The sequence below is a fragment of the Saccopteryx leptura genome, chromosome 5 (assembly GCF_036850995.1).
Source record: "Saccopteryx leptura isolate mSacLep1 chromosome 5, mSacLep1_pri_phased_curated, whole genome shotgun sequence".
Lineage (NCBI taxonomy): Eukaryota > Metazoa > Chordata > Mammalia > Chiroptera > Emballonuridae > Saccopteryx > Saccopteryx leptura.
Window position 1 is genome coordinate 131755399 of NC_089507.1, and position 22599 is coordinate 131777997.

Here is a 22599-nt window from a genome sequence, read left to right on the forward strand (position 1 = left end):
TGATATTTTCAAACAACAGCTCAGATAAGGGCCTAATATCCAAAATATACAAAGAACTCATAAAACTCAACAACAAACAAGCAAACAATCCAATTAATAAAAGGGAAGAGGACATGAACAGACACTTCTCCCAGGAAGAAGTACAAATGGCCAACAGATATATGAAAAGATGCTCAGCTTCATTAGTTATTAGAGAAATGCAAATCAAAACTACAATGAGATACCACCTCACATCTGTTAGATTAGCTATTATCAACAAGACAGGTAATAGCAAAAGTTAGAGAGGCTGTGGAGAAAAAGGAACCCTTATTCACTGTTGGTGGGAATGTAAAGTAGTACAACCATTATGGAAGAAAGTATGGTGGTTCTTCAAGAAACTGAAACTAGAACTACCCTCTACTGGGTATATACCCCAAAAACTCAGAAACATTGATACGTAAAGACACATGCAGCCCCATTTTCATTGCAGCATTGTTCACAATGACCAAGACATGGAAATAACCAAAAAGCCCTTCAATAGAAGACTGGATAAAGAAGATGTGGCACATATACACTATGGAATACTACTCAGCCATAAGAAATGATGACATCGGATCATTTACAACAAAATGGTGGGATCCTGATAACATTATACGGAGTGAAATAAGTAAATCATAAAAAACCAAGAACTACATGATTCCATACCTTGGTGGGTCATAAAAACAAGACTAAGAGACATGGACAAGAGTGTGGTGGTTACCGGGGGTGGGGGGAAGGGGGGGTGTGGGAAGGAAGGAGGGAGAGGGGGAGGGGCACAAAGAAAACTAGATAGAGGGTGATGGAGGACAATCTGACTTTGGGTGATGGGTATGCAACATAATTGAATGACAAGATAACCTGGACATGTTTTCTTTGAATATATGTGCCCTGATTTATTGATGTCACCCCATTAACATTAATAAAAATTTATTTATATATAAAAAAAATCAGACAGGGTAACTGTCACACACCTGAAGGGGTAATGTCTGGCACAAATAAATACATACTAGAATTTTTATATTTTATTAGTACACATTTTTGTCCCACTTCTCTGGAATTCAATATTGAAGCCAACACATCTTGAAGAAAACTGACTTAAGATGATAACTTGAAGCAGTCAAACCCTGCTCTTGTGATTCAATTTAATTGTTTCATGTTAATTAATGTGTTACTGGCAGTTGCTACTCCCTCCCCTCCTTTCCTTATGCACATCTGAGAATCACACTCTAAGGTTCTTTTCACAAAACAAAAGAAAATAAAACAAACAAACAAAAAAACCCAAAACATCAATCTTTCTGGGGTGATCTTGCCACCAGAGTTTCAACTAAAGCATTTGCTTTCGCATCTTTCATAAGACCTGTCTCCATGGAAAGACTACTCTGTTTCCACAATTGTTTCTCATCAGAGGCTAAGTGACATAAGAGGGAATAATGTTCAAAGTGAAAAGCAGGGCCCTGGCCGGTTGGCTCAGCGGTAGAGCATCGGCCTGGCGTGCAGGGGACCCGGGTTCGATTCCCGGCCAGGGCACATAGGGGAAGAGCCCATTTGCTTCTCCACACCCCACCCCCTCCTTCCTCTCTCTCTCTCTCTTCCTCTCCCGCAGCCAAGGCTCCATTGGAGCAAAGATGGCCCGAGCGTTGGGGATGGCTCCTTGGCCTCTGCCCCAGGCGCTAGAGTGGCTCTGGTCGCAACAGAGCAATGCCCCGGAGGGGCAGAGCATCGCCCCCTGGTGGGCAGAGCGTCGCCCCTGGTGGGCGTGCCGGGTGGATCCCGGGTCGGGCGCATGCGGGAGTCTGTCTGACTGTCTCTCCCTGTTTCCAGCTTCAGAAAAATACAAAAACAAACAAACAAACAAAAAAAAAACAAAGTGAAAAGCAGGAGCCCCTTGCTTAAATGTGATTAGTGTTGTTAATGGGATTTGCACAGCTGGCTCTGAGAAGAGGCAGTTACCTTGTCATAAAAGATGACATTTTAAATGACAGATTCCAGATAGAAGTATTCAGCATCAACATATTTGGTTACTGAATTAACTCTACTCCAGAGGTCCCCAAACTACGGCCCGTGGACCGCATGCAGCCCCCTGAGGCCATTTATCCGGCCCCGGCCGCACTTCTGGAAGGGGCACCTCTTTCATTGGTGGTCAGTGAGAGGAGCATAGTTCCCATTGAAATACTGGTCAGTTTGTTGATTTAAATTTACTTGTTCTTTATTTTAAATATTGTATTTATTCCCGTTTTGTTTTTTTACTTTAAAATAAGATATGTGCAGTGTGCATAGGGATTTGTTCTTGGTTTTTTTATAGTCCGGCCCTCCAATGGTCTGAGGGACAGTGAACTGGCCCCCTGTGTAAAAAGTTTGGGGACCCCTGCTCTACTCTATGCTCTGAGGGGCTAGGTTCGCAGCAAAGTTGGCTGCCCACGGCAGCCCAGGAGGTGAGCAGGAGTAAGAATTCTCGCCCATCTCTCCGAAAAAAAATCTCGGAATTCTTAAGGCAAGAAAAAATTTGATCTGAACTTTCTTTTTCCATCCTTTATTCCCTTAAAAAAATACTTCCGAAGTTTTTGATCATGTCCATCCGATCTTTAGTCAGAAACTGCTAAATGTCCCCAGTGTGGTCCATACCTACCAGCTGCTGAGAGTGGGACCAAGCTGTGTAGTCATGGGCAAAACCCTCAACTTGTTCAGGCCTCAGTTGCTTCTTCTGTGAAATGGGAATGAGGACACTTAACCTGATGGGATGTGGGATTCTGTGACTGAGGATTTTGTGAGCTGAGGAAAGATTCAGTGACACCAAGAACCAGTTCTCAAACGCCACCTTATATTGCTGGAGAAATTGTGCTAACTCATGGATGAAGAGAAAAGGTGATGTAACCAGCTGCTAAGGAGCGGATAACTTGTCTACATCCCCACCCCCACCCCTGCCCTCTGCCACTCCACTCTAATTTCCTTTTGTCCCTTGAACTTCTCTGTACCTCAACAAGGCTCTTTTATTACCCTGGCCTGGGAATTCCTCTGTCCTCTCTAACCCTAACCTTAACCTTCAGTTGCAGATTCCCTCCAAATGCCTCGAAATCTCCCCAAGAGCTCTTGGCAACTTCGCTCTTCCATTCTCAGTAATTTCCAACCCTTCCCAACCATCCTATACTGATTTTAGCATGTCAATGGTATTGAGTTCCTTGCTCTTCTTTATACTCTTGCTCTTAATTATGCATCCAGAAAAATATGTGCTTTAATTTCCATGATTTTGCATGTTTCTAAATTTTTATAAAAGCAGAACATGATGCATCTATTTTGTTGTGTGTAGCTTCTTTCAATCAACACAATAGTTTTTAAAAACATTTATGCTTTTCCATACAGTGTAGTTCTAATGGGTCCATTTTCATTGTTCTATGGTACCCTATTGTAACTTTATGCCCCAACTGATTTATCTGTTCTACTAATTAATGATGGGGTAGTTGGGGCTATTATGAACAAAGCTTCTATGAACATTCATGCATGTATACACCAGTGTCCATAACCACACTACTCAGAGGGCAAATTTCAAAGAGTAGATTATCTATCTCATTTACTCTTTACAACAATCAAATGATCTAGATGCTATTATCTTAAATTTGCAAATAATGAAGCAGGGACACACAGACGTTAAATCACTTGCTCAAGTTACAGAATAGAAATTCAAATCTAGACAGCCTGACTCCAGGGGCCCCACTCAATGCTTATTATAGCACCCCCTCATGTCACATTTCCATTCCCAATAGACTGTAAGAAAGAATGATTGGATTAAAGGAATCTTTTTTACTTGTTGCACTAGCACAGGGCCTTGCATAAAGTCAGATGCTTAACATGTTAATTGACTGAGTAAATGCTATATCATAGACATTGCAAAAAAATATATTAAGGCCACTTTCTTGTTCTTTAGTCTTAGAGAATATGCACTTTAAAAGGGGAATAGAAATAATATAAAACTAAAGTATTTGCTATTTTTAAACACAGAATAACAAAAATGTCATGATTTTATTACTAGAGACTAGGATCCAGGCTAACTCATCATTAGAAAAACTACATTTTAAATACCAGGAAAACACTTAAGAGATATGAGAGAAAACAACATATGCAATCACTAGCTAAGGAATGTGGGAGCTTAAGTTTATATCTGAATTCTCCAAGGATATGACCTAAAGTGAAGATGTCTAAAATTTATTATGTACTCTTATTTTTTCTAATTGACTGTAAATTCCTTGAACAAAAAAAAGGCTCACATTTTATTCTATTATATCTATCATAGTACACATAATATATAATAGATGTTCAATTAATAATTTAATCCCATTTCTAGTTTATAACTACATTTTTGTGTTGGTACCTTTGTAGAAGGTGGTACATAATATCACATTAATTTAGAATATCACTTTAGATTTTGTTCGAAGTATATTCACACTCCTTTTGTAGATGTTTCAAATTTGAGATCTGTCTTCCAAAAGTGCACTGTTTAGTTTCTTAATTTCTTTATTTTTTTCCTTTTTTTTTTAATTTTATTTTTTTAATGGGGCGACATCAATAAATCAGGATACATATATTCAAAGATAACAAGTCCAGGTTATCTTGTTGTTCAATTATGTTGCATACCCATCACCCAAAATCAGATTGTCCTCTGTCACCTTCTATCTAGTTTTCTTTGTGCCCCTCCCCCTCCCCCTTTCCCTCTCCCATTCTCCCCTCCCCCCGTAACCACCACACTCTTATCAATTTCTCTTAGTTTCACTTTTATATCCCACCTACGTATGGAATAATGCAGTTCCTGGTTTTTTCTGATTTACTTATTTCACTTCGTATCATGTTATCAAGATCCCACCATTTTGCTGTAAATGTTCCGATGTCATCATTTCTTATGGCTGAGTAGTATTCCATAGTGTATATGTGCCACATCTTCTTTATCCAGTCATCTATTGAAGGGCTTTTTGGTTGTTTCCATGTCCTGGCCACTGTGAACAATGCTGCAATAAACATGGGGCTGCATGTGTCTTTACATATCAATGTTTCTGAGTTTTGGGGGTATATACCCAGTAGAGGGATTGCTGGGTCATAAGGTAGTTCTATTTTCAGTTTTTTGAGGAACCACCATACTTTCTTCCATAATGAGTTTCTTAATTTCTTTGAGCCTTAGTCTTCTCATCTGTCAAATGGTATCTAATAATGCTTAGTCACAGTGAAACTGTAAGGCTTATGTCAGGTAATTTATGTTAGTTCTTAACACAGAGCTTAGCACAACCTAGGTATAAATGAGTATAGGATTCTATTTTCCGTTTTACAGGTGAAAAAAAAAGAGAAAGTAGAGAGGATAATTTATCTGATACAAGTCATAAAATTTGGAACAGAACAAGTCTGAAGGTTAGTCTTCAGATATCCTGATATCCAGCCTCTTCTTGCTCCTTGACTGAAATGGTAACACCAATCTGCACTGGAGCCAGGGACCCTTGCCTCAAAGCAAAAACATGCACACACATATACATACATATAGTACAAGATAATATTGTACTTTCATTTGGAATTTGAGCAGTTATGAGTAAGCTTTCTAAGAATTAATTCTGATGTGTTTTAACTACTGTCAAAATAGATCAAAATTTGCCTTGAAAAAAGTGATTGCAAAACTCCTTGATAAATGCTTCACATTTATGATCGAATGTGTTCCCAGATGGCTGCCTCCCCATAAGAAAAGTCTTTGCAGAATGAGCAAGGCAGAGGTCCTGAGCTCATGATTGTAGATCTTTTCTTAGGCCATAATCATCTTCAAAACGTTTTAAGCACTAGCCAGTTGGCTCAGTAGTAGAGCATCAAGTCCAGTAACAAGGGCAGAGACCTTGTACAGGGATCTAAAAAGCATAAACATCACTTCCCTCCTCAGTTATAGACTGAACCCGCATTGTACACACAGCAGCCTATTTTCCTTGACAGTGATTTCAGTGCATGGTCTCTGCCCTTTCTAGGTGGCTTCTGCCCTTTTAAGAGCAGTTAGCATGCTGCTATTCTTTCCTTTTTTTTTTTTTTTTTAATGAGAGAAAGAAAGATAGTGGGACAGACACCCACATGTGCCCTGACTGGGATTCACCTGCAACCCCTCCCCGTCTAAGGCCAATGCTCAAATCATCAAGCTATTTTTAGGACCTGAGGCTGATGTTCCCAGACCAACTGAGCACCCTGAGCTGACGCTCAGACCAATCAAGCCACTGGCTGTGGGAGGGGAAGAAGGAGTAAAGGGGAGATGGAGAGGTAGAGAAGGAGATGGTCACTTCTCTTATGTGCCCTGGCCAAGAATAAAACCAAGGATGTTTGCACACCGGGCTGATGGTCTATCCACTGAGCAACTGGCCAGGGCTTTTTCTAATGGACTTGGCACTGTGCATTTCCTTAGCAGGTACAAAACATTTTTGTTAGATGAATTAATGTTGTCTTAGGTTTCTTAAAAGAAGAATTCACTTCACATAATCTTAAGTGTCTCATAATATGTTTCCATTTCAGTGCATTTTTATGGATTATTGGGATGGCACCGATAATGTAATTTATACATTAAGGATGCCTTGTTTCAAATGAGTTAGTTGATAGGTGACTTGTAGCACAAATGTCTGTACTTTGATGGTGTGGGTACTTAATCATTCATGCCAACAGAGGGGGAAAGAATGGATCGCTCTGCTGTAATTGTAGGTATGAGCATTATTAGTGCATGCTATTAAACAAAACAGACCCATTCTCATGTTTACACTACTCCAGCTGCACACCTCTTAGCTATGGATTTATGACAAGAAGTCAAAAGGAATAATATGCAAAGCAGTTTTCTTCAAACCGTGAAGTTTCACTAAGAGTTAAACTATGCAGAATAGACATTTAGAAATGTCAACTAGCTGAGCATTTTGGAAATTGTAACTTAAGTGAACCCCATGACACTATGAATTTTCATATGGGCTAAAAATCTCATTTCCAAATAGCCTGAATAATGCAAAAATTAGCTTTATTTTCAGATCATGCTCTAATACCATCTGCTGCTTGGAAGATTTTTTTTTAAAGAAAGGTAATATCTGAGAGACTTTTAATCAAGATGGCTCTGTAAGTTTAAACCTAAATATATCTCCTATGTTCTAAATACAGAACAATGACATAAAATAAGAAAACCAATGAGGCATGTTTGAATTCAAAAACAAGGCGCACATCTCCAGTGACCAGAAAAGGAGCAGAAACACGAAATGGTGAGTAGGGCTAGGGTCACAGTCCTGCTGGGTTCTGAAGCAGGACAGCAGGGTAACTGTCACTGGACGTTCTGTCCTTGTGGGGTCAAGTACTCCCTTAGAGATGGGGTGGGAGCTAAGCTTAGGGCTGGAAGCCCCGATCTGTGGAGGCTTTCTCCAACCGCAAAGCAAGGCTGAACCTAGTGGAATGGGCTAGGAAAACTGGAGTATGAAGGCAGATCTCAACCACGGGAACATGTAACAAGTAGACCGCTGGCTCAGTGAGTGGATAAGCAAGAGCCCCATTATCTCCATGGGCTAGGGATACTCCCTCCCACAGTAGAAGATCTGGTTCTATTCAGCTTGTCTATAGGATGGAGAGAACATGCAAAACCATTAATTCAATAAGCAGGAGAAAATAGATAAATACTTCTCACTCAAAACAAACTAAAAATTCTAAAACCATAAAAATCATGTAATGCTAAAAATAAAAAGGAGCAAAAAATTCAGGATGGAAATTCCTTTCAGTTCAGTGTACTGAAGAATCTAGATAGAATATTAGAGCCTGACCAGGCAATGGCACAGTGGATAGAGTATCGGACTGGGATGCGGTGGGGGGGGGGGGGGTAGATAGAATATTAGCATATAGAAATCAATAGAGTTCCTAGTAATAGCAAACAAAATATAATAGAAAGAAGGTAGTCAAAAATTATAAAACATATAAGGAACATATTTAACAAACTATGTATAAGGCATCTTTAAAGAAAAATAGTACAACCTTAATGAAGGAGTTATAAAATACATGAACAGAAAAAGACTTACACCATCTTCTGGATGGAAGGATTCAACAAGATAAAAAGAAAAAAAGTCAAAGCTTTCCAAATTTTCCCACAAATTTAATGCACTTCCAGTCAATACCTTAACAGAACTTTCTATAGATTTCAACAAATTGTGCCTAAAATTCATAATGAAGAATAAATAAAAAATATCCAAGAGAATTTTAAATAAAAAGAACAAGAGATGTTATAATAGCAAGGGTTATTGTGAAGCCATTCTACTTAGTGTGGTAACGGCACAGGTATAGACAAACAGACCAATGAATCAGAAGGTAGAGCCAGAGACAAACGCACACATAAAGGTAAATATGACACAGCTGGACTGGCAGGATAACGGGGAAACGATAGATTCTTGGGTGACCAGAGTAGGACAATGTAAATAACTGCCTCACTCCAGCCATTACAATACCATTCCCATACCCATCAAATGGAACATGTGAGGCAGGGATGAGTCTAATACGGCAGGTGTGTAACACTGGAAATACCAACCAAAGTGTATGTATATTCAGGAGAGACTGGAAAAAAGGAGAACTTATAACTTTTAAAATAAAAATGTAAGAGACCATCTGAATGCCTTCAGAGAAGAAAAATGTTAAGAGTAAAAGCAATCATTATAAAGGAGGAAAATAATATATTGAAGTAAATTAACATGAAAATGTTTCTGAATTACAAAGGATAAAATAAAGTAATAGAGCAAAAATAATACAGAGAAACAAATACACAACACAAGCAATTGATATGGAATTAATGTCAAGGAGTTACTTTGGAAACTCCTTACAAATCAGAGAGAGAAAGATGGAAGGGAGGGAGAGAGAATGAGGATCTGTACAGGTTAAGAGCAGGCAATTCACAAAAGAAAACATAAACGGCTAGTAAGCATATGAAGAGATGGTAAATGTTACTAGTGATTAGAGAAATGTAAATCAGAACTATTTTGGTTACCTTTTACAAGCTCATCAGACTGGAAATAACGAAAAATTCTGCCGAGTGTGGGGCAAGAATGTGGAGCAGGGAAACTCCCACACACACGCCCGGCAGGAGGGCAAGCTGGAACCAATGCCTGGGATGCCCCTGGCATTCCCAGGGCAGCTGAAAAGGTGCTTGGTCTATGGCCCAGCAATTCCATTTTCAGAGACGTCCTTAAGGACACTGCTACATGTGTGCATAAGAACTAGGTGAAAATCTTCACAGCAACCTTTCTTCAAATGGTGAAAAAACTGAGAACTTTTTAAAGGTCCAACAATATGAGAATGGACCAGGAAATAATGATCTATTCCATGGAATTTATGCAGCAGTAAAAATAATGAGAGATAAAATATATTAACATGCAAAAATACCATAACAATATCGAGCAAAAGGAGCAAATTGCAGTATGATGCAAGTAGCACACAGTGGTGCACGTTATTATGGTGACATCATGCTTCGAAATAGGAAACACTCAAACCAGAATCTCCCATTACCCCTGGGATAAGAGGGAGGGAAGTAGAATCAGGGAGGGTTAAAGGGGGTTTTAACTCCATCTGTAAGGTTTTATAAAACATATAAATCTGAAGTAAATATGGCAAAAGAATATTTTCAGAAGCTGAGTGTAACATTTGTTATGTTGAATTATTTAAACTATCTCAACATTTAAAATAAAGATAATAGATATATAAAATCATCAATGCCACCCTAGAAAACATGATTACAAAATAACGGTTAGTGAAAAATTTTTATATGGTTACAGCTTGATTTCAACACTTATAAATATACACAGAAAAGTGATAAAGTGTAGTTGGACATAATGACATAATGAGTCAATTTAATAATTGCCCTTTATTTTCCAAATTTTCTATAAGACACACATATTACTTTAGTAACCAGAAAAAAACATTTTAAATTTGAATTTCCAACCCATGTCTTAAGTTCAACAATGATTCATGTCACAAGCAGTTCTAATGACACAAGGCCGCTAAGTCTCCAGGCTCCAGATCACTGCTGGGTTTCACTAAAATATTTTGTAATTATTATTTGCACATTGAATATGTGAGTATAATAATGGCTGCCTCCTGTCTCAGGCTTGTTCCTGAGAAAACAAGCTTCCATGCTGATTCTTTAGTGGTAGAATCCCAGGCTGAGCCAGGTGAGGCCTGAAGGGTGGGTCCCAGCCCAATGCAAAGTAGTCCATTATAGAGCTGGCCATGACTTCACAAAAGAGGACAAGCAGCTGCTCAGACCTGTGGGAGGTCTCTGGACGGACAGTACATACAATCATGCAGGGAAAAGCCATCTAGGGGAGGATGGCAGAGGAGTTCATCTGCTGGCTACATCCTTGATCATAGTTTGCCCATGGGACATAAACTTCTTAGCACTTCCAAGTTCTGTCACCTGAAGAGGCTACATTCCACAGCCCAGTGCTTCATCTGGGTCCAGAAAGGATGGGAGGAATGAAAACCAATGGGCCCAGTGCAATGGGCTGAGAGCCAGCGTGCTTGTGGCTGCCTCCATGGCTGGTGTGGGGTGGTGTGCAGGAGCTGGCCCCCACCCCGCTGGAGGCCATGGCAGCTGAAGTGGTGGGAGATGAAGTGACAGCCACAGCGGCTGGGGCTGTCCAGGCAGGAGCTGCAAGGTGGGGAGGCCATGGACGCTAAGCCAACCTGGGGACATGCATTCATTGATGCAACATTGTCAACTGTTGTGCCATCAGATTCAGTCAGTCTCCGTGACATCCAACCCTCAGATGCTGAGAATAAGATGCCCAGATGCCCTCATTTTTTCCCCAAGAGGGTAAGGACAAGTCCAATATCCTTGCAAAATACTATACATTCTAGAGAGCTGCCCCGATTTACATATGTATTCATTATATTTCCAGACTTATGACTTCTTCCTCAATACTAGGCAAAGGACATTCTAAAATTCCCATCTTGTTCACTGTAGACCAACACCAGGAAGCCATCCCAAGTAATCCTTAGATAGGCTGCAAGTTGTCCATACAAGAATATTAAATTTCAAGTCATGTGTAAATGCCCAATGTCCTGAATTTCCTATATCCAGTCTTACAGTCTGTCTGCTCAGTCTAACAGCCTCATCTACTCCTGCATAAGTTCCCCAGCTTCTGTCACCAGCTGTCAGCCACATCCTGTAATTCCCCTGCTGTGTGGGCTGTCCTTCCGAGATTGGGGTTTGTAATTCTCAGCCCAGGTGAAGTTGTCCTATGGTGTTCAGGCAAGGAAAGAGCTGGAAAAGCATTTAGTTGTCACTTTATTTTATTATACATTCAGCCTTTAAATTTGTTATCAAAGATCTCCATGAAATACAGAAATTCAATGGTCATACTTACTCAGCCAAAAAACCCTTGATGGATTTGCTCCTAGTATATTTTCAGAAAATGAACAGTTTCCCAATTTTGTCTGCCCTCTCAGTCTTCCTTTTTCTTATTGAAGTCTTACTAAGAGAAAAGGCTTCCATTGTTAAAAATGAAACAAAAACTATATGCAGAATGTGTGAACAGGGCAAAAGTCAATTAAGAGGCTTGAGAATATCTGCAGATGGTAGAAATTGTGCGGTCTCCCTCGATCTCCCTTCCCTAGTTGCCTCCTGCCCCCACCCTTCACCTCTGCTTCTAGGTAAAGGTACCTGAGTCTGTGTGGCAGAGGAGAAAGGAGCACGATCCAATTCTGAGTGCCCCCGTGCCAGGTCAGCGTGGCCAAGGGACCTCTTCCTTTTCCAAATGAGATACCTATGACCCATTGGTGACACTTAAAGGGCAATGATAAGGGCAAATATGGTTATTTACTTATCACTCTCACAGACATCAAGTAGGATTCCTACTAATGCACCAGAAAGTCACAGAATAACTAAAATCATTGAGAATGGGGAAATTAGAGGTGACTATGTAAGGATGCAGAGTGATGTCTTAATAAAAAGGGTAAACACAAGCTCTTTGAATAAAATGTTTCTGAGCTATAAGGTGCCCTGAAAGGCAATACAGGATTTTGAAAGCCATGGTTAAAATTCTGTAACTTGTGTTTTAGCTGATGGCAAGAAAAAAAATTAACTCTAATACAAAATAATTAATAACCTTCAACACAATGACACAAACACCACCATAGTATTTATTTTTACTTTATTAACAATGTGGCTTACAATTTTTTCAAGTAAAAAGGGTTTCTTTTCATTTAGAATAAAAATTAAAATATAACTCTGATATAGATTTTCATTTATTTACATGAAAACATATATACAGAATACAATCTTACAGCAAAACAACATGCCCTTTGTCCTGCAAATCTTAAAAGTAAAAACCCCAAATTTTCCCTTTTACACACCAAAACATACACAAGATATATGAATCAAATTTCAATACAAACTATTCACAATGGAATGTAAAAACAGTAAAAGGGCTTTCAACATTCACTACTAGGGACAGTTTATGCTTCCAGATATCATGCTAGTTCCCATTTTGAACAACAAATGAAATGATTACTTTTTCTGTCATTTAAAGTTTTGTCTCCAATTTCCTGTCATAGGGTGATTTTCAGCTTGTCCCAGAACTTGACTTTTTCTTCAATGCATCTTGTTGGCCCATATGAAGCACTGCTCTGCTTGGTTATGTGACCAGCCCTACGTATGCAATGGTGCCAAGTCCTGGCCAATTAAAACAAAAGTAGTAAGATGAAAAGTCTGCAGCTCAGGACACTGTTTGAGTTATTATTTATCATCTAAACTGGAGGTGCTTTTAACCAAACCCAACACAGCACCAGATGTCAGCAATTACAATTTTTAGGTAAAGAAAGTGAGACAAAAAATAGCCCAATTCAATTCTGTCATATCATGTTTTGGATACCTGTAAACAAACTCTAGTGATAAAATGTATAAGAATCAACTTAAAAATTCAACCAAGTCAAAGGGAGTTAAGCAATTTCTAGAAATCCCTTGAACAAGAAAGGACAATGAATAAATAAGAGAATCATGATATTGTAAGTTACTACATATTTAGTTATTGCACCAAAGAGATGGGGGCAGTATGTATCTCTTACCAACGAGTTCATCCTTAAAAATGACAGATACCTTAATTTACTCTTTGTCCCTTCAAATAATTGCACACACGATCACAGTTTTCTAAAGACTGAATAGAGTACTTGGAGCTTAGGTTCACCAACTTAACCAAAAAGCAACGATGATGTTCAAACCACAACAAAGATTTTAACACTACTGTTTTCATAGTTCTATATACAGAAATAAATATGAATGAGTGTTCTACGAAAGAAGTATAAAAACTCCTACTGCTTCCAAACAAAGGGAGAACAGCTCTCAGAAAGGAGTGTTTGGTACAAGATAAAAGGAAAGTCTCAGAGTACTCCTGATACAACACTCAGAATTCTATGAGATAAATTATAAAACTGAGACCAGTCTTCAAAGGCTGATCAAAATCAACCTTCTAGAGATCACAGTAAGGGTCAGAGGTGGCACTGTTAAACGTTTGAGTTGTTTTAATTTATCGAGGGACAAATCAAAGCAAACACAGGAAATAATCTTTCAAATATGATCAAATAAGGGAAAGCAGCCTAAGAGCTGGACAGCTTAAACACCGTGTGTGAGTCAAACTTTGATCAAACGAACTTAATTTTAAAAGTAATATATGAGTTAGTTTTCCATGCTAGGTAACTCCATGGTGAAGAAAACTGGGTTTTGCCCTTTTTTGGGAGAACTGCACAAGTCCTGTTATGCCAGTCATACCCTGCTCTTTTGGTTTGTATGCTTATATTTTTTGTGGAGAGCATTTTCCCAACACAGTACAATACAGCTGAAGTCAAGAAGTTAGGGGCTGAAACAAGCTCTGTTAGTGGGAGTGGGATCAAGTGATGGAATTTTATCATTAAAGATGAGGTGGCATTTCTGCTTCTCAAGTTCAGGTTGTAAAGTGTCTGCTTGGCCAGTGAGGGAGAACATGCTTCTTGGCCATTCCAAGAGGTAATGAGCGGCATGGTGTATGCAGGATCCAGGTACACAGAGAATAGGACTTTGGTCCCAAAGTATTATCAGAGAGACAGAGGAGAGATCACAGTATCTGGAGAAGGGATAGGAGGGGTATAGCATTTAGAAGTGTATTAACGAAGAAACATTAGGCTTAGGGGCTGTGGTAGTATTTGGACTGGTGGGGATGATGGTTACAGGTGTAAAATCAGTCTTTCCTGCACTAAGAGACAATAACAGCACAGTAAAATGTTCCTTGGAAATTGGCTCCATTTCCAAGGGGGCCAATTCTAAGACAGAAGCTGGTGAGAAGTTACTACTACAGGGAAATGAATACCACCTTGCAATTCTGTAGCCCAACTGTTACCGTGTGTGAATTTGTGGAAATCCCCCAAGAACCCACGTTCAGTAGGACACTGGCAACACTCTGAGGAAAAGTATCTTCTTGGTCCTAAAATAAATCCCGGTCTCAGAAGGGCTGGAAGATGGCACAAGATGACCTTCATGGTGAGCATCAGCAGCTGGCCTTCTTCTGCCTCTGGTGGCAGCCATGTCCTCCTCTCACACACAGGCAGAAGCACAGAGTGAGATCGAGGATGAGGACAGTCTTGAACATCTGGCCCTGCAGGGAGCAGAAAGCTTCCGCAGCCATGGTGGCCAGGTCTTGTCCAGGCTGCCTGGCAGGAGCTGCCCGGTGGGAGCCTAGAGGACCTCCTCTCACCCCAGAGGATTGACTTCAGTGCAGCACCTCCTCCTCTGTGCCATTCTTTGAAATGGCATGAGAAGGCAACATTTATTCTGAAAGCACAATGTTATGTAGTTGCCACCACATTCCTTCATTCCCATTTCAAATGCAACAGAAAGAGCTCGGCTTGAAAAGGCCACAGTGAAGGATCATCAATGAGTCAGCACAGGGAGAATGCCAAGATCTTGAAATGAACACCCTTTCCAATTGTTGGACAGAGTTTAACTCCACAAGACTGACATTTAAGGCCAAAATCATATGGTTGAGAAGGCAGGGGAGCGAAACCGAGAGGAGGTCAGAACTTCAGAAGTGAGAACAGACTGCAAGCCAAGAATGAATCACTGTGGACATTTCCATCCTTACGACAGTGCCCATGAACACAACTGAGGACAATGGTCTTTCCATCAGTGGTCCCCAAACAAGTGTATTTGCCAAACATTTAAAACTGGACCGTAGAAATCAACTATAGGGAGACAAAAATGTCTCAACAGCAAAATACTTATTTTTCATTTTCATCTGGAACAGTGGCAGAATGTTAAAGCAGGTTAATATTAGTAATAAAACTTTTCCAACTCTGACAATCTTGCCGTAAAATGTAGAAGTATGAGCACCCCTCTCCTCAACATGGTATCAATGGAATTGTTGAGATACTGATCAAGGTGAAAAGATTAAGCCTTGCAGGGGTCCCCAAATTTTTTACACAGGGGGCCAGTTCACTGTCCCTCAGACCACCGTTGGAGGGCTGCCACATACAGTGCTCCTCTCACTGACCACCAATGAAAGAGGTGCCCCTTCCAGAAGTGCAGCGGGAGCCGGATAAATGGCCTAAGGGGGCCACATGTGGCCCATAGTTTGGGGACACCTGGATTAAGGTAATTGTAAAAACAACAGAAGGGTGTGCAGCCTCTGCTTTTTGTCTTCATTCCTGAACAATTTGAAGGTTTTGTATCTTTGCAAAAGAAACAAAAGCTATTTGGGCAACTACCATGAGAGAATATTATATATACTGAATCACTCAGGGGCCTACTCACATGAAGTGCATGGCATAAAAACCAGCCAGTTCTCAGAGCTGCAGAGCTTTCTGCAAAGGACTTTACTAATTTAATGAAAACTGCCCCCCAAATGTCATCAGAAGCCCAAAGCCAGAGTGAGCTGCAGGGATGACAGTGAGAGCTGTGATGATAATCTTCCTTTTCACTTACTCTCTTTTCTTGGCTTTGCCCAGTCTATCTGGATGCTTCCCTGAGCAGGAGCAGGACAAAAATTGGAAAACACGTGCTCACTGCTCCCAGCATAAGTGTTCCAACCTGTCACTTTGCCAGCATGAGGTGCAGAGTGACTCAGAGTCGCCCAAGACCACAGTAAGTAATCAGTCACACCAGGTGAAGACCAGGACTGACTCCAGGTCCAGTGCTTAGTCCACTGCACCCCACGGCCTACTGCAGATGAGCGTGCCAGGCTGACCCACACAAGGCTGGCGTCCAAGGGCATCTTCTAGGGGATACAGCTGGCTTAGAAAATGCTCCTCTCAAATCTCCTCCCACTCCTGCTCTCTGAAATCAAGCTTTTCCTTGAACATACAACTCCAAATTTCCTCAGAGAATAAAGAAGTCCCTACCTGATATGGTCACAATTAAATAAGAATGTTAGAGACATTTGAGGTTCTGGAAGAGAACCTGCAAAGAGAAGTCTTTCCTAGGAGTCTGTTACTCAAGAAAAACTCTTACTCCAATGACTCTGCCTTCCTCACTCCCTGTGCTTCCTAAGAGGCACCTCCGACAGGTGCTGCAGGCTCAGCCCGTTATTTTCTAACTACATGCTGACACGTCACTCACAGCTGTGTTTGAGAAATGAGATGCCACCAAGATCAAACTGCGGTGACAGCCACAGAGCTACCGCCACATAGGTATCGGGATGAAAGAAGCATCTATAAATATGCCTGAGAATGAGGACAGCAAAAACTACCGGCCAGGCAGCCTCCTTGGTCACACTGAGAAGGACATCAACTGCACCTCAAGGTGTTTCAAGGAAACTGTGGGCCTTGGTGTGAGACTCTGCTCGAAGGACGACGCTGTCTGGTTTTGGGTGGGAGAAAGGCGAGATGTGGATATACAAAGAAGCTCTTCATATCCCACAAGGTCTGACAGAACTTTAATTTACACTCTCCAGGGCCACTGCTATGGTCCTGGTGTGTGCTTTAAAAACGTGGAACTATGAAACAGGCTGGTGGATCAGGGAGGTCCTTCATGCTTCTTGCTGTCCGGAGACTGTGTCTGAACCATCTCACGTACCCAGGAAAAAGAAAAGTCCCAGTCCTGAAAACCTTCCCGGGACACTGTGTCACCAGATAATGGGCCACCCCCCTAGGGGTCAGTTGGCATACTGGGCGTAGAAAGCAACTTTCACTCTCTCGATCTGATGGCATAACTTGATGGCGGGCCCCAGCTTCAGCTCCATGCACTCCTGCACCGTGGGGAGAGTCAGCAGCAGGAGCGCCTGGCCGTCAATGTCCTGTTGGAAGATAAAGCCAGGTAAGAGGGAGAGTGAGCACCACGGCAGCTCACTTGTCACGGCAGCCTTCCCCCGGGGCCTCAGGCACGTTGGGCTGCGCTGGCATCTCCTGCTCTGGAGCGCTGGCCAGAGAGCAACATGGCTTGATGGCTGTCTCATCTTGTGGTTAACACATTATTTTACTTAAAAAAACCCAGAAAAACACAGCTACTCTGAGATGCACACACATAGGATGGTGGGGAAGAGGAAGTGGACACGTGAGCTACTGCAGGAATTCCTTCCCAAGCTCACTGCCCCTTGCAGAGAAAGCACTCCCTACCCCGGCCCAGTCCTTCTGATGCTTAATTCTTAGCATGACTTAATTTTTTATAATATTATTTAGAAAATTAAATTTAATGGGCGACATTGATCAATAAGAATACATAGGTTTCAGGTAAACATCTCTATAGCATTTAAACTGTTATGTTGTGTGCCCATCACCCAATGTCAAATCATTTTCTATCACCATATATTTGTCCCCCATGACTTAATTTGATACTAAGAAAGGTCTCTCTACTAAAAGAAGAAGCTCTCTTTCCTGTCAAAAAATTCACCATCAGTATGGGTGAGAAAAAGCTGGAATCAGGGAAATGCAAATTAGGCCCACAATACAGTATAATTTTATACCCACAAATATTAAGGTCTGACAATACTAAATGTAGACACAGAAGTGTATTGTGAAGGGAAGCCCTGATACACTAGTAGAAAAGCACACTGATGGACTACCTCGTAGAAACATGGAAGAGAAAATCAATTGTAGGGGAAACAGCTGTGTTAGGCTTGTTCACTTGCACTTTGCATGATTAGTGTGTGAGCACATGGCAGAGCCATGTGTGTGTATCCTACATAAGGCTACAGGTACTTTCCCTCAGGGAAGATTGCTTGCCCGCCACTGTGAAAAGTGGTTTCCCCTGCCTGTTTGCTCGTCCACTGTTGTGAGAATCTAATAAACGGGAACGGCCTGACACTCTGCCACTGCAGTTCCTCTACCGCCTGCCCAGATCCAGTGTGATCCTGCCTGGCCTCAGGCACTGGAATTGTATCAAACAAGTGTACAAGAAACACAGAATTCAGAATAGTACTTATGGCTGGTGGAAATCAAGGGGAGTGTGCCTCAAGTCTACAAGAGGTCTCAGTTTTGAGGCCATTTTGGGAGGATGAGAGAAAGTCCACACCCCATGGCCTGAATTTTGAATGTGGGCAACCTGGATGAATGGCATTGAGTCCACATCTTTGAACATCCCTCTTAAGAGCAGGTTAAATGTGTCTTGTGGTTCTCACAATGCCCACATGGAAGCCCCTGCACACCTGGGGAGAACAGAACTGAGGAGACACACAACTGAATTTTGTCAGCAGAGACACTCCTGTCCACAGGAAGATGAAGGTGCGGCTGGGGTGGATTAGGGCTAGGCTATCTGATTCATTATGGTGATCCTTCACACCAGCTTCTCAGCTGGGAAGAACTGACAACTGGGGCTGATGCCTGGAGTACGAGGAGTAGCTAACAAACAGGTGGTCTGCGCTGAGCCCCCCGGGGCCTCTGGCTGTCCTCTCTGGGCTCTCACCTCATTCTCCATCTTCCCTGATGATGTAACACAGACTTCCAGAATGTTCCTATTTTGAGAATATGCTACCAAGAATTTTCAAACACCAAAGTGTCATGCTGCCTGTTGAAAGGCACTGGACTTAGCAACCTGACCATCAGATTGTCACTGGTGTGCAAGAACAATGGTGTTGGCTCACTGATATCAAAGGTGGTTGACCGACATGTCTATCCCACAACTATCATTCATGCTGCAAACTGTGGCATTTCAGGCTGCCCACCGAGGAGTGGGGGTTATGGGGTGGGGGGTGGGGGTGGGATGGCTGGATGGAAGCAAAAACAGTAACAGACATGATCCTGCAAGGAGGCAAGGAACGAGGGAGGAACCCACCTCACAGTTCCTCTCAGATGCAGCTTTCATTCCACTTTAAAAGAAGTTATTTTTTTTATTGATTTTGTGGTAAAAGACCTCCCAGTTAATTTAATTTTTACAAATATGCTTTCATATAATTCAGAACTGCTGGCAAATCACTCATCATGTTCAACATACAATTACCATAAATGGATGACTAATTTTGAGATGAAATACAATAAAACACATAATATGAACGTGATGCCTAGCACACGCTTAAACTAAATGTATTTTGATATAGAGATCAGTGTAGGACTTGGCAGTTCCTTCCTAGAAACATTTAGGTGTACAGAAGTAGAAAGAGGAAGAAATAGTCTAAATGTGAAATAAACCAGTAAGCTATCCTGAAATTTTTTTATTAAATTAAATCACTGATTTGGGTACTTTGACTATTATATGTGTCTGATTCATAAAAAGTGAATGAATAGGCACAATTTTATCTGAGAGTTCTGTGTTTGTTTAGTTATAGACATGTGGGGTTTTACTGTATAATGTATATGTGCACAGCATAAAATTATATAGATTTTTTTAAGCAGTTGTCATAAAGTTTCAGAATTAAAAGTACTATATTCCAGTAATGGGAAGTCTATAATTTTTATAAATACTCCTGGTGATTATGGTAGTCTCTGAATTAACGACATCCAGAGGAGTGAACTCACATAGCGATTACCATTCCATGCCCTGTATTTTTCACACGCTGGTGAATAGAGATCCGGGCTCCTTCTCGTTCACCTAAAAATTCATACAGGGCCTGCAGTAACCACTCGAGGCCTCACCCAATCATGGCTGTGGTATCTGGGCTCAAAGATGATTGAACAAATTAGTAAAATCTAGTAATTAAAGGTCCGATTGACTTGACCAGGTGGTGGTGCAGTAGATAAGAGCTTTGGACTGGGATGCAGAGGACTCAGGTTCAAAACCCTGAGGTTGCCCACTAGAGTGCAAGCTCATCCGGCTTGAGCGCGGGCTCACCAACTTGAGCACAGGGTCACTGGCTTGAGTCTGAGATCATAGACATGACCCCATGGTCACTGGCTTGAGCCCAAAGGTCGCTGGATTGACCCCAAGGTCCCTGGCTTGAGCAAGGGGTCACTTGCTCTGCTGTAGCTCCCCAATCAAGGCACATATGAGAAAGCAATCAGTGAACAACTAAGGTGCTGCAATGAGGAATTGATGCTTCTCATCTCTCTCCCTATCTGTCCCTCTCTCTGACTCTCTCTCTCTGTGTCTCTGTCAAAAAAATTTTAAAAAGGTCTGATACACAAAAAAGGACTCATGTACTTAGACAGCACAGCAGGGCAACAATCTTTTATTGTAACACATGAAATGGCCTAATGTGAAATTTAAAATTAAATAGGGATAAGGCTATTATCAATTAAAGTCTACCAGTTTTTCTCTCTACATAAGAACTAAGTAGGTACGTAAGACCAAGCTTTTAAATAACATGAGAAGAACAATTTAAAGGAGTGTTCTGCCCATTGCTCGATTCTAGAAGTGGTAACGTGCTGGAACACTCCACTTCATGGAAGCCTTAGCTTGCGAAGGCATGACACTTTCTGAGATGCAGTTATAAACAGGGCTTAGAAGTACTAAATTAAAGAAGACAGCATAAGTAGCATTTTAGCCCTTTTTCCAAATTAGCTTTGTATTTACTTGCTTGCTTATTGCTAGAAATTTGTAAAAGGGATCATCACACACATGCTGTTAACCTTTTACAGTACAAATGGTCTTGCACTCCCGTAGATAACCTGGCAGCTAGGTGGGAGAGGTTCTGTCCTCTGTCCTGTGACAGGACCAACTGAAAAATATTTCTCAGTTGAAACTGGGTGTTTGGATCTAAAACAAAACAAAACTTTAATACAGAACGAATGCTACCTTCAATATCTGCCTTTTGACTATCCAGGCCCGTAACACAAGGCCTGTGGAACACACACGTGAACAAATACACACATGAAACTGTGTCACCAGCACTTGTCCTGTATTTGAATGCAATGCTTTCAGTGCAATTTCAAAGCTCTGCTGCATTTTCGTTCTCCAGACAGAGGCATAGCTTATCAGCATGCCCCAGATCACACAAGTCTCCACACTTCTAGTTCTCTTTCTTTCTGTTGGTGTGCTTTAAGTGAAGAGTTACACTCATTACCCGGGTTCAGATATGTCTAACTAAGCTTTTCCGAATCTGTCTGCTCTTAAACGTCGCGCAGAGAGGAAATGCAGCCAAGCAGCCAGGAGGAATCCTGCCCTTCCACCAGCACTCATTCATTCAGGGTGCACTATCTGGTTCTCTACATTCGAGTCTAGTGGTCAGCTGCAGACCTCTCAATGTTAAGTATTGCTCTGCCCTAGAAGGAGCTGGGAATCATATTTATTTGCTTTTCACAATCCATTACTGCATTATGGTGGACTTGGGAGAAAAATCTGAGAAATTCACTGGGAGCATGGGAAATCAGAGGCCTTGCTTTGTTCTTCCTGATTTATTGCTTGAATTACCCTTTTTCTAGTCTATTGGCTTGTGTAATCTAAAAAAAGACTGAACAGACATCTTTTTAACTTATCGTATGGGAAACTTTTTTTTTTTAATACAAGATCTTGAGAGACAGATATTTACATTGTGACACAATGCAAGAAATTTCAGCAAATTAAGCAAACACAGCAAAGCACATGTCACAGGCTCACACTGAGCTTTTTATGTGAGGCTAGTTAAGAGTCTGCACGGTGGCACATGCTCAAAGAGCAGAAATTTGTTTGCATACTTATTTGAGGAAAAGTGTAAGTAAAAAACATCCATTTGCATGGCTCATCACAGCATGTCTTACATTTTTAGCTAATTATAGTCATTTTATCTGCTAAATTTAAAATTCCTTTAAGGTATATGTTGTTTATATCAATTGTTTCTGTGTTTTCCCAGAAATATTATGCTAATATTATGCTAATAAGCATAATATTCACCCAACATATCGGAGGCTTTAAAATATTTTACAAAGCCAAAGGGAAGAAAGAAAACAGTGAGAAAGCAGTGTGAAATAAAACAAAATGTACAGGAAACTACATCTGTGAAGATTGAGTCTGCATCCTTTTCCCTGTGTCTCCCTCTAAGTACAACTGAAAACCCTGGATGTTACAAACAAACCAAACTGAAGAAGTTGAAGGTGGAAAGAAGGCCGACCAGCTGGGACTGTGGGACCCAAGATACAATGTGCTGGTGAGTGTTCTGGGTTTTCCGCTTCTTCACTTCCTACACCTCAGACTTACTGCTAAAGAAGCAGGGAACCCCGAAATACTGGTGGGGCAGATGACAGGAGGCCCAACCAAGGCCTGCTCTC

The 22599-nt window shown here is 41.1% G+C and overlaps 1 protein-coding gene across 7 annotated transcripts in view; it reads right to left on the reverse strand.

Moving 5' to 3' along the window:
* Positions 1-12161: 12161 nt before the first annotated feature.
* SFMBT2 (Scm like with four mbt domains 2) overlaps positions 12162-22599 on the reverse strand; it is a 259063-nt gene continuing 248625 nt past the window's right edge. For all 7 annotated transcript variants that reach the window (XM_066384911.1, XM_066384913.1, XM_066384912.1 and 4 more), the window contains one exon: positions 12162-17282. In XM_066384911.1, the coding sequence (XP_066241008.1) occupies positions 17142-17282 (141 nt within the window). In that variant the 3' untranslated portion in view covers positions 12162-17141. The remainder of the gene's footprint in view (positions 17283-22599) is intronic.